This window comes from Lemur catta, chromosome 3 (genome assembly GCF_020740605.2).
Source record: "Lemur catta isolate mLemCat1 chromosome 3, mLemCat1.pri, whole genome shotgun sequence".
NCBI lineage: Eukaryota > Metazoa > Chordata > Mammalia > Primates > Lemuridae > Lemur > Lemur catta.
The window spans coordinates 113,123,704-113,140,021 of NC_059130.1; the positions used below are offsets into that span (position 1 = coordinate 113,123,704).

The 16,318-nt window shown below is 45.0% G+C and overlaps 1 protein-coding gene across 1 annotated transcript; it reads left to right on the top strand.

Moving 5' to 3' along the window:
• Positions 1–14,056: 14,056 nt before the first annotated feature.
• On the top strand, positions 14,057–15,444 carry RNF186 (ring finger protein 186). Its single transcript, XM_045546471.1, has one exon. It carries the CDS (start codon positions 14,380–14,382, stop codon positions 15,049–15,051), a length of 672 nt encoding a protein of 223 aa, XP_045402427.1. The 5' UTR covers positions 14,057–14,379; the 3' UTR covers positions 15,052–15,444.
• Positions 15,445–16,318: the final 874 nt, after the last annotated feature.

The window sequence follows — 16,318 nt, forward strand, 5'->3', positions numbered from 1 at the left end:
CTTAGTGGTTGAGCTAGGGATTACTATTTTATTTTTATTTTTTATTTTTTGTACAGACTGGTCTATGTTGCCCAGGCTGGTTTAAACTCATGGCCTCAAGAGATCCTCTTGCCTTGGCCTCCTACAGTGCTGGGATTACAGGTGTTAGCCACTGTGCCCAACCTGGGATTACAATTAACATCTCAATTTATCATCATCTAGTTCATATTAATACTAACTTAATTTCAATAGTATACAGAAACTTTTCTCCTCTATACCTCCATTTCCTTCTCTCCCCTTTCTTCTGTTATTGCTATACAAATTATATCTGTATACATTTTATGCCCATCAACACATATTTATAATTATTTTTATGCAGTTGTCTTTTAAATCAGATGGAAAAAAGAGTTGCAAACAAAAAATCCAATTATATTGTTTGTTATATTCACCTATGTAACTACCTTTACTAGTGCTCTTTATTTCTTCATGTGGATTCAAGTTACAATCTATTATGGTAACTTATGTTACTAGACGGTGTCTAATTTTCAGTGTCTAGTGTACTTTCATTTCAGCCTGAAAGTTTCCCTTTAGTATTTTTGTAGGGCTGGTCTATCAGTGATGAATTTTCTGATTTTTTTTGTCTGTTTGTTTGTTTGTTTAATCTGAAAATGCCTTAATTTCTCCCTCCATTTCAAAGGATAGTTTTGATGATTATAGATTTATTGGTTGACAAGTCATTTTTCTCCCAGTAGTTTAAATGTACTGTATGTTACATTACCTTCTGGCCTCCATGGTTTCTGATAAGAAATCAGCTGTTAATCTTGTTCAGGATCCATTGTACTTGACTAGTAGCTTCTCTCTTGTGCTTTCAAGACTTTGTCTTTGTCTTTTGAAGTGGAGCCAATTAGTTTTTGGCTAATTGACTGTAGAGTATGAAAGAAACAGAAGTGCAAAAGACATCTCCATAATGCTTTCCACAGGGGTTGCACTAACATTATGGAGATACCTTTTTTTTTTTTTTTTTTTGAGACAGAGTCTCACTTTGTTGCCCGGGCTAGAGTGAGTGCCATGGTGTCAGCCTAGCTCACAGCAACCTCAAACTCCTGGGCTTAAGCGATCCTACTGCCTCAGCCTCCTGAGTAGCTGGGACTACAGGCATGCGCCACCATGCCCGACTAATTTTTTTTTCTATATATATTTTTAGTTGTCCAGATAATTTCTTTCTATTTTTAGCAGAGACAGGGTCTCGCTCAGGCTGGTCTTGAACTCCTGACCTCGAGCGATCCACCCGCCTCGGCCTCCCAGAGGGCTAGGATTACAGGCGTGAGTCACCGCGCCTGGCCATGGATATACCTTAAACAGATTCAAGTAGACCTACCATTCAATCCAACAATCCCGTTATTGGGCATCTACCCAAAGGAACAAAAGTCATTCTATAACAAAGACACCTGTACCCGAATGTTTATAGCAGCACAATTCACAATTGCAAAGATGTGGAAACAACCCAAATGCCCATCAATCCACGAATGGATTAGTAAACTGTGGTATATGTATACCATGGAGTATTACTCAGCTATAAGAAATAACGGTGATACGACATCTCTTTGGTTCTCCTGGAGAGAGCTGGAACCCATTATATTAAGTGAAGTATCCAAAGAATGGAAAAACAAGCATCACATGTACTCACCAGAAAATTGGTTTCCGTGATCATCACCTAAATGCACATCGGGGAAGGATACCAATTGGATATCAGACTGGGATGGGGGGTGGGGGGAGGTGATGGGTGTATGCCTACATGATGAGTGCATTGCGCACTGTCTGGGGAATGGTCATGCTTGAAGATGCAGACTCGGGGAGGTGGGGGGTGGGGGGAGGGGATGGAGGTATGACTACATGGTGAGTGCCAGGCGCACTGTCTGGAGAATGGACACGCTTGAGGCTCTGACTCAGGGGGATGGGCGGGACATGGACAATGTATACAACCTGAGCTTTTGTACCCCCATGATGAGCTGAAATTTAAAAAAAAAAAAGACATCTCCAAGGCTTTTCACCTGAACAACTTGAAGGATGAAGTTACCATCAACTGAAAAGGGAAAAGCTAAAATGAATCCAGATACAGACCTTACATCCTTCACAAAAATTAACTCAAAATGGATCATAGGCCTAAATGTAAAATGCAAAACTATAAAACTCCTAGAAGATAACATAAGGAGAAAACTTAAGTGACCTTGGGTATGGTGATGGCTGCTTAGAGACAACACAAAAGACACAAGCCATGAAAGAAATAATTGATAACCTGGATTTCATAAAAATTCAAAATTTCTGCTCTGTGAAAGACATTGTCAAGAGAATGAGAAGGCAAGCTACAGACTGGGAGAAAAAATTTGCAAAAGACATATCTGATAAAGGACTGTTATTCAGAATATACAAAGAACCCAGGCCGGGCATGGTGGCTCATGCCTGTAATCCTAGTTCTCTGGGAGGCTGAGGCAGGGGGATCACTTGAGCCCAGGAGTTGGAGGCTGCAGTGAGCTCTGATTATGCCACAGCACTCCAGCCTGGGTGACAGAATGACAAAAAGAAAAAGAAAAAGAAAAAAGTAAACAAACATTATATATTAGGTAATAATATGCATACTAAAGAATTTAAGGGAAAGTATACTGACATCTGCAATTTACTTTGAAATGCATAAAAAATAGATTGATGGATGGATGGAGGGATGGATGGATGCTTAGATACACAATAAAGCAAATAGAATAGAATATTGGTGGTTGAATCTAGGTGGTACATAAATTTAAACTTCTTTTGACTTTACAATATATTCCTCCTTTTTATTATGGTAAAACACACATAACATAAAAATTTACAATCTTAACCATTTTTAAGTGTATAGTTCAGTGGTATTAAATACTTTCATAGTGTTGTGCAACCATTACACCAAACATCTCTATAACACTTTTCATCTTGTAAAACCAAAACTCTACATTCATTAAACAATAACTCCCCATTCCCCTCTCCCCGCAACCAACCCCTGGCAACCTCCACTTTACTTTCTGTCTCTATACTTTTGACTACTCTAAGTACCTCACGTAAGTAGAATCATACAACATCTGTCTTTTTGTGACTGGCTTATTTCACTTAGCATAATGTCCTCAAGGTTCCTCCATGCCATGGCATATTACAGAATTTCCTTCCTTGTGAGGCTGAGTAGTATTCCATTGTGTGGACGTACCACATTTTGCTATTGTATTTCTCCATCAAGGGACATCTGGTTTGCTTCCACGTTTTAGCTATTACAAATAACGCTGCTATGAACATGGGTGTACAAATATCTCTTTGAGACTCTGCTTTCAATTCTTTTGAGGGTATACCCAGAAGTGGGACTGCTGGATCATATGGCCATTCTATTTTTAATTTTTTGAGAAAACTCCATACTGTTTTCCATAGCAGCTGTATCATTTTAGAGTCCCTCAACAATGCCTAAGGGTTCAATTTCTTCACATTCTCACCAACACTTTATTTTCTGTTTTTCTGATAGAAGCCATCCTAGTAAGTGTGAGGTGGTACCTCGTTGTAGTTTTGATTTACATTTCCTTAACGATCAGTGATGTTCAGCATCTTTTCGTGTGCTTGCTGGCCAAGTTGCATATCTCTTTGGGGAAATGTCTGCTCAAGTCCCATTTGCCCAGTTTTTTTGTTTTTTGTTTGTTTGTTTATTTTTATTTTTTGTAGAGATAGAGTCTCGCTGTGTTGCCCAGGCTGGTCCCGAACTCCTGTCCTCAAGTGATCCTTCAGCCTCAGCCTACCAAAGTGCTGGTATTACAAGTGTGAGCCACTGCACCTGGCCCTTAGCCCGGTTTTGAATGGGGTTGTTTGTTTTCTTTGTTGTTAAGTTTTAGGAGTTCTCTATATATCCTGGATATTAATCCCTTATCCAGTATATGATCTGTAGATATTCCCCCCGCCTTCTACAAGTTGCCATTTTACTCTGTTGATCATGTTGTTTAATGTAAAAAATTTTTAATTTTCATAAAGTCTAATTTGTCTATGTTTTCTTTTGCTGCCTGCTGCCTGTGCCCAGTGGGATGGGATCTAGTTTACAAGGGTTTCAGATTTAGGTGGACGCCTAGGAGCTCACCTGTGAAAACAAGAGGTGTGGGGACAGGTGCTGGTGGGAGGCAGCAAAAGAACAAACAGACAAAGCACATCCAAGGAATCATTGCCAAACTGAAGCTTTTGCCCTATGTTTTCTTCAAAGAATTTTATAATTTTAGGTGTTTAATCCACTCTGAATTAATTTTTATATATGGTATTAGGTAAGGGTACAACTCCATTCTTCTTCACATGGCTATCTAATTTTCCCAGTTCCATTGCTTGAATACAAGCTTTTTAAATTTCAGAATAACATGTTGGTGGGGGAGAATGGGAGGAAAGAAGCGTGGGACAGAGACTACAGATGACTCTTTCAAGGAATTTTGTTCCAAAGAGAATAAAGAACTAGAATGGCAACTGGCTGGGTAAGTGGGGTCAAGATAAGTGTGTTTTGTGGTTTTCTTTTTTTAAGATAAGAAACGTAATGGATGTTTTTAAGTCAGGAATGGGAATGATCCAGAAAAGAGTGAAGAAACTGAGATTGTAGGAAAGACAGAGGAGAATCATCTGCATGGTGTCCTTGACCAGACCCAGGGGTTGGGATCTGGTTCCGAGGGTTCCAGCTTTAGGCACAAACCCAGGAGCTCACCTATGGGAACAGGGCGGGTGGTGGAGACGTGGGGGCAGGTGCTGGTGGGAGGGCAAGTGGGAAGGGAGGAGACATGGTGAGTTCTCTTCTGCTTCCTTCAGTATCTCAGCAAAATAGGCAGCAAGAGGGACAGTTGAGAGTAAGGTTGGGGAGGGGTCGGGGGTTTGAAGGGACAGCAGGGGGTACAATAGCCAAACTCAAGAGAGCAGAGTGAGTAGACTAGGGACACGGCAGATGTTTGCCTGGCAGCACTGAATTTGCCCTGGGAGATCACAATTGAGACTTTAAAGTGAGACCCGTCAGTGTGGCTGTGTGTTTCTCTCCACCCTTGCTTAGCTTCAGTGGTACAGGCACAGGACACGCAGAGAATCGGATTGTATCAAAGAGTTAGTGATTGTAATGATTGGCCACTGGATTGCAGCTGGGGAAGGAGGGGGGTATGTTAAGGGACGAGGGGCTATGAAACACTGGCAGGAGCACTGGAGGTTCCAGTGTCCAAGGATTGCCAGAGTTTGGGGACTAAAGAGAATGAGCTAGGAAGACAGAAAGTGGTAGGTAGAGAGTTGGAAGCATGAAATTGACATCATGGCTTACTGGTGAAAAACAAAATACGCTCATGGGAGCAAGGCCTGAGGTGGAGTGGAGGTCAAGATCATTGGAGGAGAAGTGGCCGCAGATGATAGGGATAGAAGGCTTACATCAGAGAGGTCTCGGATCTCATTCAAGGCTTCCTCTTGATCCCGAGTAGCAAAGAAAATCCTCCATGACTGAGAGACTTACGCACCAAGCACTGAGCAAGGTGATTTACACACATCAAGTCCAAGCCTCATGCAATTTTTTTTTCTCTTTTTTTTTGAGACAGAGTCTCACTCTGTTGCCCAGGCTAGAGTGAGTGCCGTGGCGTCAGCCTAGCTCACAGCAACCTCAAACTCCTGGGCTCAAGCGATCCTCCTGCCTCAGCCTCCCGAGTAGCTGGGACTACAGGCATGTGCCACCATGCCTGGCTAATTTTTCTATATATTTTTAGTTGGCCAGATAATTTATTTCTATTTTTAGTAGAGACAGGGTCTTGCTCTTGCTCAGGCTGGTCTCGAACTCCTGACCTCGAGCGATCCTCCCGCCTCAGCCTCCCAGAGTGCTGGGATTACAGGTGTGAGCCACCGCGCCCGGCCAGTGCAATTCTTTAAAGTAGACAACACTATCCTCTTCTAACAGATGAAGAAACTGAGGCAGGAAGGAAAACAGCAGGACAGCCACAGGGAGCTGCCTGATGAAGGAGGCCATGTGGCATAGTGGGGAGAGCACTGGCTCGGGAGCCAGCCGCCCTGGCCTGTGTCCCAGCTGCCGTGTGCTGGCCGGGTAATTCAACCTAACGTCTCTGTGACCGGTTTTCTCACCCATAAAGCAGAAGTAGTATTTACTTTCTAGGTGCGTTGTAAGGAGTAAATGACTAATCGGCGGAAGCACTCAACAAATGGTAGCTCTTATGAGAGCCACGTGGTCAAAATCAAGCCAAGCAATGCTCTTTCTTTGTGGGTTACACCAGCTTGAGTTGGATTTTCCAACTCTTATGACCAAAACATTCCTGACACAAACATTATTTTGATCTTCATTAGGCAGATGAGGAAACAAAATCAGAGAGGTTAGTTGATTGCTCAAAGGCACACAGGTAAGATTTGAACACAGCTCTGTCTGACCTGCCAGTCTACTCAAAAACCACCTTTCCACCCTCTGCTCAAAGCCCATGTGCTCAGGACCCTCTCTTGCTCCTAGCTGAGTGTCTTTCTCACAGGAGGACTATACAAATGCCACAACTAGACATTTTGGAAAACAAGAGAGTCCAGTTTGTCAGCCTCCTGCCTTTGGGCTGATCACCCTGGAGAGTAGTTTAATGGATCACAGACCATGCTTGGGAGGATTAATTTTCACATGGTCCAGTGGTCCAGACCCCAGGTCTGTGCTCCCTGGAATGTGGTGAGCAGGGGACAAGTGCAGAGGTATTCTCAGACAGGCTCATGTCGTCTCCAAGCTTTCAGTGTCCCGGACAGCATGAATCGAAGGAGATGGAAGTTCAAGGGTTTCATCTTGACAAAGCCAAAAGATATGACAAATCACACACCCACACTTTCCCCCCACCTCTGCCTTCTGTCCTATAACTGCCAATTATTTCTCTATCTTTCTTCATTTCTTTTCTTCTTTTTCTCTACCTTTCCTCTTTCCACAATTGGAATTGTTTATAAGAAATACATACACGTGAAATATAAACACAAAAATCAAACATCAGGCATCAGGACCAGGTAAATCATGAACTAGGATAGGAAGTATGATGGTGATGGAATGCAATACCACATGCCAAATGTGGTATTTCACAGTTGCTATGGTTGAGCTTCCTGGTGGCCAAAGCAAAAATAGGAAACAGAGTCAATTATGTAGTTCAGAATATCGGAGTGGTGTGGATAGACATGATCTGCCATCAGAAGAAGCAAAAAGCTTTTTCCAGTACTTAGCCCCAAAAGAAAATTTTCACATGCTGTATATAGGTGACACTAAGTGCCGTCATGTACAGTGTCCCTGGGCATATCCTGAATGCAAATGCAGTAACAGGTTTCATAACCCTATTTCCTGGAACATCCTTTAAAGGAAGCCAACAGAATAGTCCAAAAATACAACTCAGAGCCTTTAGAAAGCAGAGGCAAATGCAACTTCCTAATGGTTTAGCTTGATCCAATGGCATTTCCCAAACTGTGTCTCTCAGAACCCTGGAGTTATAAACTGCATTAATAAATGTCTTATAAGAAAAGGGTTCCACAAGCAAATAAATTAGAGATAAAGTCAGGATTAAACAAAATCAAGCAGGTTTTTTTTAACTGTAGGATTTCTGAAAGCTTTTACTACTCTAATGTCCATGGTGAATCTCCAAGATCAAGTGAAGGATGCATTATTTCCCAAACTTATTTGTCTATGGAACCCTCCTCTCCACCTGCCCCCAGTTTTTTCAGAAGTATCTTTTAGAAACTCACAGAAAAGTAAAGATGCAAGGACCACAGTTTGAGAGCTACTGATTGGGAGGAATGGATGAGCTAAACACCTCCAAACAAAATTTCTTTCAACCAGGTGTTTGCTAAGGGTTGACCATCTGATGGTTTAAGGCAATAGCGTCTGATGAGGCTCAGACTTCAGGTGTTTTGCTATGTCAGCAGGGGGTGGATCCATCTCTCAATTAAATAAGAACAACTCTTCCTAAACTTCTCTTTTCCAGGACTCACATTCTTAATCCAAACAACCGGAGGATGAGGGAAAGAGGTTATGGAGCATAAAGACAAGAGGTAGCGAACCTTTCATTATATTCTCCAATTAAAAGGTCTATAATGGCTACACATTGTTCAAGTGATTCGCATATATTATTCTGCTCATCAATGACCTTTGCTAACTGGGGAAAATGTTCATCCCAAATTTCCTTTTGAAGAAGGAGTGTTTTGAAAAAAGATAGCTTTTTTTCGAAATGCTTGGATTTTTTTTGCTACCTATCGTATATAGACTTAGTTTTACCTTGCAAAGAAATATTCAAGTCTTTCTGATTTGACGTGGTATTACACAGAAATGCTGCATTCCTATAGAAACATTATTTCAATAATTCATATTGCTGATTCTGTTCTTCATAAAACTTAACTATCTGTGCTCACAGAGATAAAATTTTAGTTATCACCTGTCCCTGCAATGGCCAAAGCACTTTAGAGTGATATGGCAAATCCACACTGAACACCTCATCATTCAACTTTAGCATGTTACGAAACTGATAATGTTGTGCTGCATTTGCACAAATACAGTTAACAATATTTATAACTTGTTGCAAAGTGTCACTTAAAATAGTAGCTTTAGCACTGAGATTTTGCAGATGTAAGATACAATGAAAAGAAATGAGAGCATCTGGATCTGTTAGATCTGTTAATACTTTTTTTTAAATCCGTGCAATAAACCCTTCATGTTTTCCTGTCATGGAAGGTGCACCATCTGTACATACATTCACTGAATTTACCAAATTTAGTCCAACTTTACATTTATCTTGAAAGTTGTTGAAGATATCTATTCCCTGTGTTCTGTTCACAAGAGTGCCCAAGTAGTAACTCTTCATAGCAAAGAAAATCTTCTGTTATGGCCCAAATGAAGTATAAAACCTGTGCTGAGTCAGTAGTATCAGTTGATTCATCCAAAGTGATTGAATAATATATATTTTCCTTTTAAAGTATTGCATGAAGTTGTTCTATTAAGTTCAAGGGTAACTCATGCTGCCTATCAGTTATGGTTCTCCTTAAAGAGGCAGTTGTTTGTACTTTGAAACATTATCAGGGTCTAAGCATCCTGCAACGTGGACAGTGCATTCTTTCACAGTTTCTACATCACTGAATGGCTTCCCTTTTTTCCCCCAAGTAGATAATCTACTTTATAAGTTGCTTTGGTGCCATTATTTCCAGGTGGCTTATTGCTGCTTGAAAGAATTATCTTTGCTTTTGCTTTTCATCTTTTATTTTCTACAATACAACCTTTTGCACCTCTCCCTCGAATTTAAAATATTTGTGGTCTTTATGAGTGTTATAATGCTGATGACCATTGAATTTCTTTAATGTTGATATTGCAGTACTACAAAGCAAGCAAATCATCTTATCTTTAGCAGAAACAAGATAATATTGCAATTCCCAATCGTCATTAAAAAATCTGTTTTCTTCCTTCAGTGTTCTCTTGGTCTTCTTTGACAGGATGGGCTGTTAAGCAGACAGAATTAAAAAATACTGTCAAGCTGTGCAACTATTCACAAATTCTACTTCAAACAGAAACACAGTACACCATTGTGAAAAGCTGTTAACAGACTGGCGCACTTGAACCCCATAAACTCTCACCAACCAGCCTCATGCGGTAGTGATGCCAGTCAGGCAGGTGAAGTTAGAACTAAATCACTAATGTAGCAGCCATCAATTTAGCCGTTATGCCTTACTAATATTCTAATTGTGCCAGTCATTCTGGGAGGATTATTTGTTGAAACTTATTTTATTCTTTGGTATTATAAACACATTCATTTTAAAAATAAAATAACAATATAAAAGATGAACAAAAAATGTATTAATAAAAATAAAAGGATTCGTTCAGTAAAATTTGGATTCCGTCAAAAGGCCACAATTAAGGACCTAGAAGGCCACAGGTCCCCCATCCCTGGCTAAGACCCTGGCCAGCCAGCCCAGGGCAAAGACAGGAGTAGGGAGCGGTGGGCATTTGGCTGGGACCCGGCTCTCTCTGTCCACTGAAGTGTGGGATAAAGATGGGCCGACCAACGACTGAGGCTAGGGATGAGCCGGATAGTTTGATCTCATGACATTGCTGCCCTAACTCCTTTCTCAATGAACTTGATGTACGTCCTAAAGCCTAGATCAGAAATGATTTTGTAAGAATGTGGGTCTGTGGTCACCAGCATGGTGTGATTTCTGAAGTGCTCCCTCTCAGCAGAACGGTCTCTGGCTTCCCTGCTTGCAGCTGGGTGTGAAATTCTACCCTCACTTTAGGCTGCAGCTTCTCAGACTTGAGTCTATATATCCCTGGGGCTGTGAGAAGCTACAAGATGGAAGAAACTGCATTTCAAATAGGAAAAAAAAATTAGTTTTACTGAAAATTAATGAATTCATATTTGTACAGCAATTGAAATAAATCAATATGTTTTATTTGGAGATTTGGAAGGATTCTTTAATGTTTTGGGATTCAAATATTACCGCAAGCACAAATATAGGGTGGAGGCTGGGTGCGGTGGCTCACGCCTGTAATCCTAGCACTCTGGGAGGCCAAGGTGGGAGAATCACTTAAGCTCAGGAGTTCAAGACCAGCCTGAGCAAGAGCGAGACCCCGTCTCTACTAAAAATAGAAAAAATTAGCCGAGTATGGTGGTGCGCACCTATGGTCCCAGCTACTTGGGAGGTTGAGGTAGGAGGATCACTTGAGCCCAGGAGTTTGAAGTTGCAGTGAGCTATGATGATGCGATGGCACTCCAGCCTGTGTGACAGAGCAAGATTTTGTCTCAAAAATATATATATATATGTGTGTGTGTGTGTGTGTATATATATATATGTGTGTGTGTGTGTGTGTGTGTGTATATATATGTGTATGTGTATATATATATATATATATATATATATATATATAGCAGGAAAAGAATGTGACACCTAGATGAACTGAACATTTTAAGTCTCCAGAGACATTGTGTACTTCCCCTGGGATAGATCTGCTTCAGGCTACACCATAGGCTTTGCCCACATTCCCTCCTCTTCAAGAAGCACTACCTGAACAGATCACCAAGGTATCTTAACAGTATCCCGGGGAGGGATCAATTACACGCAGGTCAGTTACAATTCAAAGTGCATAAATTACTGAGCCTCCTCTGAGCAGGTTTTAGTGGGTGTGGGGAGTTTAAGTAACCTTCCATAATTTCCTGAAGTGTTACTGTCTCCATTTTAACATTTAAAAATTGAGCTTCAGTGGAGTTGAAATTCTTGCCCAAGGTCACACAGCTAGTAAAGTGACAGGAGATGGATGTCCAAGTGTAAAGGCAGTGCAGATGATAGTTAAAGCAAGGCACCTTTAAGAAACAAAGTTGTTCCCAAGCCAAGATGTCAGGATGACGGAACATGCTGTGAGCAGTGGCCATTTCTCAGGAGGAGGAGTAAAAAGAACTTTCATGTTCTGCTTTATATATTTCTGTAACACATGTGTTGTTACAACCAGTATGTTTTTCTAATGGTGCTTGCCCAACGTCAAAAGGTTAATTTCTAGACACAAACCCCAAGGATCTTCTCTGGTCTATTTGTTTTTTTTTCTTTTTCTTTTTTTTTTTTTTTTGAGACAGAGTCTTGCTCTGTTGCCCCAGGAGAGTGCAGTGGTGTCATCACCGCTCACTGCAACCCCCAACTCCTGGGCTCAAGCGATCCTCCTGTCTCAGCCTCTTGACCAGCTGGCACTGCAGGCACACCCCACCACGCCCAGCTAATTTTTCTTTCTATTTTTAGTAGAGACCAGGTGTTACTCTTGCTCGGGCTGGCCTTAAACTCCTGAACTCAAGCCATCCTCCACCTTGCCTCCCAGAGTGCTGGGATTACAGGTGTGAGCCACCGCACCCAGCCTATCCTTAGTCTGATTTCAACCCCACCTTCTGGCACTTTGGCTTCCCACTGAGCAGGCTGGTAGAGAGAGGGGCGCAGGCCAAGCCAACATCACTGCGTGGACCAGCTGATTTTCTATGTCTCATTATAAATGTATGTGGTTCAGCAAAGTTTTTCTTCTCCTCCCATCCCCAACCCTTCCTCGGATCTAGCAAACAGAAAGGAACATGATGCAATGCAAGCCAAAGCAGAGAAAACACAGTCTCTTTTAGCATAGTAACACGCAGGCATTAGGTCACTCTTGGCTGTGTACAAAATCTGATTGTCCCTCAGGGCTCGCTCGATCCTTTGTCAGAGAGAGCTAGCAAAGTCTTTTTTCTTCATCCATTGCTGTGCTTCTCGGAAGTCTTTTGCTTGCAAGGGACAGAAATCCAACTTGAGCTGCCTTAAGAATAAAAATTGGGGTAGATGTCACAGGTTAATATAATTGAAAAATCCAAAGCTAGATCTCTAGCATCAGGCATGGCTGGATTCAGGTGTTCAGACAATGCCATCCGGCCTTTGTGTGACTTTTTTCTTATCTTTTGTGCTGACCTTACTCTTGGGCAGGTTCTCTGTGCACTGCGGTCCTGGCAGCCCCAGGGTTCCATCCTCTAGCTTGGAAACCCAGCAGAAAGAGAAACTTCTCAAGTTCCAACAGAAGTCCCAGAATTGAATCTCAGTGGCTTGGCTTAGATCTCGTGCCTATGCCCAAACCCCTCGCGGCAGCCAGCGGGATGAGAACACTGATTGGTCCGCCCAGGATCCTCTCAGCTCCCCGCTCCCACAGAGCTGGAGTGACAGATCAATTGCACCAGAACCATGCAGGATGACAGTGGGGAGCAGAAGTTGCTCACAGTGAAAACGGGCCACTGTTACCCAAAAAGCGGGGAACCAACCCTCAGCATGGAGAAGAAACTGGATGCCCAGTGCTAGATCTGAGGCCACCATCAGCTTGATCCAGAGGAAAATGTGACAAAAAAAAGACTGATTGTCAAACTGAAGGTTGAGGAGAAGAAACGGCATGGGGCGGTAGGGAGGCTGGATTTCAGAGACAAAGGGGTCCGGGGGAAGGCTCAAACAAGGATCATCCCACAGAAAGCTTCTGTGGGGCTGGTGACTCCAGGACACAGAGGGTGAGCTGCCGTGCCTGCCCCTTGGGGCAAGGGCAAGAGCTGCATCAGAGGAGTGGATCCCTGGGGGTCCTGGACAGGTGGGGTGAGCAGCAAAAGACCACTCGCGTGTGCTTCTGGACTCAGAGCGGCCCGAAAGAGGGAGAGGACGTGCCACCCCACTGTTCTCGCGCTCATGACAAGGAAAGGGGGTCGTGTTTTCTTAACTGCCATGCTGCTTACATGAGTCCTGTTGGCTTCAGTCACCTGCCAGTTGCGTCGGCACCAACCAAAGAGATTGATTCCATGAGACTGGGAACCCGACCTTGGACGCTGGTGGACTCCACAATGTCCTGCCCTGTGGAAGGCCCCTTGGCAGGGGGCCAGCAGGCCTACCCTGACCACACCCTGCCGTTTCTTTCAGGCCTTCTGCACAGGGTGGTGCCAGGTTCCAGGAGATCACGGATGAGGACCCCTGGCTCGGGGCTTGGCTCAGAGCAGACCCAAATAAACAGCAGCTGTTGCTAGTACAACTGGACACGTGGCTGCCTCGCACACAACTGCTGATAACTGTTATTAGGTACACACAGTGCATAGCCGGGCACCGACGGGAAGGGATGCTCACGCATCCGTGACTATTGATCCGACTGTTGTGACCGTCAGGAACTGAATTTCACAGCGGGGGCCAATACCTGCAGGCTGGTTTTGTGTTTGCTTTTCTGTGTTTGGCTGGACTTTCTCCTCCCACCCAGAATACTTTTCTCATCCCTTCTTTCTTCCTTACAAGGCCACCTGCTTGCAAATGTGCTCAAAGCATAGACAAACTTACTTCTGCTCATCTTGATGTCCAGGAGGTTTTGTCTGAGACCAGTCCATGGCAGCATTCCTCAAAGCAGGATCCCCTAATCCACCTACATCGGGATCACGGGAATGTTTGTTAACTGCACAGATTTGTAGATCCTTTCCAGGCCTGCTGAAGCTCAGCCTCTGGGTTTGGGGTCTAGAAATCTGCATTTTTAAAAGGTTCAAGGGGCCAAGTGGAGTGGGATCCTGATGCATCCCAAAGCTCATGTGCCACGGTCCTGTGGGCACCCACCAGGCAGCTGGCCCCAATGGGAAAGTCCTGATTCGCCAGGCCCTGCCCCCTGTGGCCCTTCTATCAGGCAATTCAAAGTCTCCAGCCCCACAGGTTACTGATTAACCCCAGGTTTCAAGGAAAGGAATAATAACACCCGAAAGGACTACTGAGCCAAGAAACAAGCTGGGCAGCCCTGGGAGAGAGCAGCGCCAGACAGCTGTTGTAGCAGGTACCTGGCACGGGCGGAAAGGAGAGTCAGTCTCCATCCCAGTCCCGCCAGCCCCCGAGCCCAGAATGGCCTGTCCCGGGACCCTGCAGCAGCCCCAGCCCAGCTCTGCAGGAGCCACCACCAGGGTAGGCCCCACTGGGGGTCCCCGTGGCTCCAAGGAGTGCGACCTGGAGTGCCTGGTGTGCCGGGAGCCCTACAGCTGCGCCCGGTCGCCCAAGCTGCTGGCCTGCCAGCATGCCTTCTGTGCCATCTGCCTGAAGCTCCTGCTGTGCATTCAGGACAGCACCTGGTCCATCACCTGCCCACTATGCCGCAAGGTCACCGGCGTCCCCGGCGGCCTCATCTGCAGCCTGCGCGACCAGGAGGCAGTGCTGGGACGACTGGCCCAGTCATGCCCCGAGGTGCGGCTCTCTCTTCAGGGGCTGGCGGATCCTGCTGCCTCAACGGAGCGGCACCCCCGCGTGGCAGGAGAAGATGGGCAAGATACAGTAAGTGCCAACCGCGCAGCAGCCCGGAGCCTGGCTGCACACCTGCTCCTGCTGGTCTTGGTCATCATCCTCATCCTGCCCTTCATCTACCCGGGTGTCATCCGGTGGGTGCTTGCCTTCATCATCACCCTGGCCCTGCTGATGTCCATCCTCTTCTGCTGTCACCCCAGGCAGGGCACCTGCTCGTCCTTCCCCAGGACTCTCTTCTGCAGAGAGCAGAAAGACAGCCAGGTCTCCTCCATTGCCTGAGTCACTCGGACCAGGCAGCCCCTGCAGCCCCTCCTGCCTCATGGGCCCCCTGACCTCCCCATGAACAGGGCCATGAACTGAGACTGGCTCCCTCGGGAGATCCCATGCCAGCTGGACTTGCAAGCCAAAGCCAGGATGGTCATCTTGGGTCAAGAGCTGATGCTTGAACAGTAGGTTTGCACCTGCCCCTTGGGATAGCAGAGCCAAACCCCTGGGGGATAGGGGAAGAGGCACAAACTACTTGAACGCCATGAGGGAGACCTCCTGTTCCTCTTCTTGCAATATTCCCGGTTTTTCTTTATATAACTTAATGAAAGTATTGCAGTATTGAGCCTGAACAAATAGAACTGGGATTCCTTTTTTGCAATTATATTGCTGGTTTTATTTTCTTGTTTTGGTTTGGTTTGTTTTTTTGTGTTTGGGGTCGTCTATTCACATTTCTGGCTCACATTTTCCCTCCTGGGAAGTTGGAGCCCACGGGGAGTCCTATCCTGCGCTTCCACCAGCACTGCCCATCCCAACCTTGCCAAATGTCCTGGCTATTTGGGTCTGCCCTTGAGTTGCCCCCAGGCGTGGAGGGCGAGAACGTGGGTGAAGGGATGGTACTTCTGATGCTGTGGGGGCAGTCCCACATCAGCTGGCAGAAGTGGAGGAGGGTAGAGAGGGGTAGGCCTGGGTCCACGGTCCCAGCTCCGTGCCATCAGAGAATCCTGGGTTTACCAGGACTGCCCTCCACACAGAGCGGGGCCAGCTGCCCATCTCTTGCACGGTCCCACGCAATAGAACCAAATCTTTATGGATGTTGCTTTCCTTGTTATTGTATCTCAAGTCCCATTTGAGCTTCCGTCATAAAGATAAGAGTCCCCATAAATGCAACGGTCTTCACCAGTAATCCCACCGCTCCCACCTCACCCTGACAGTCACAATCATCTGAAAGGCCTTGTGTGCCTTCTCGCGACAATTTCGGCTTCTTAATGTAGGGGAGGCATCTGCTGGAGGGAATGACTTTGTGAGGCTGCCAGGGACAGGCCCCAGCCGGGGGTTTCCATGGGAGTGCAGGGCAGCAGAGGGTGGGAGGTGACACGTTATTCCCTTCCAAAGGCCTCATAATGGGGAAACAGACTTGAAACCTCAGAGGGGCTGCCAGGCCCAGTACATTGTCCTGTCCTGCTCCCCACCTTTTCCTCCTGGCAGGACGAGAGTTACAGCTGGACACTGTTCATGGTGACTGTGCCTTTGCCAGGGAGGGACAAGAGAACTCTACCAC

Bases quoted from the DNA above. Each gene is read 5' to 3' on its own strand.
- RNF186 (XM_045546471.1), top strand. From the start codon at position 14,380: ATGGCCTGTCCCGGGACCCTGCAGCAGCCCCAGCCCAGCTCTGCAGGA.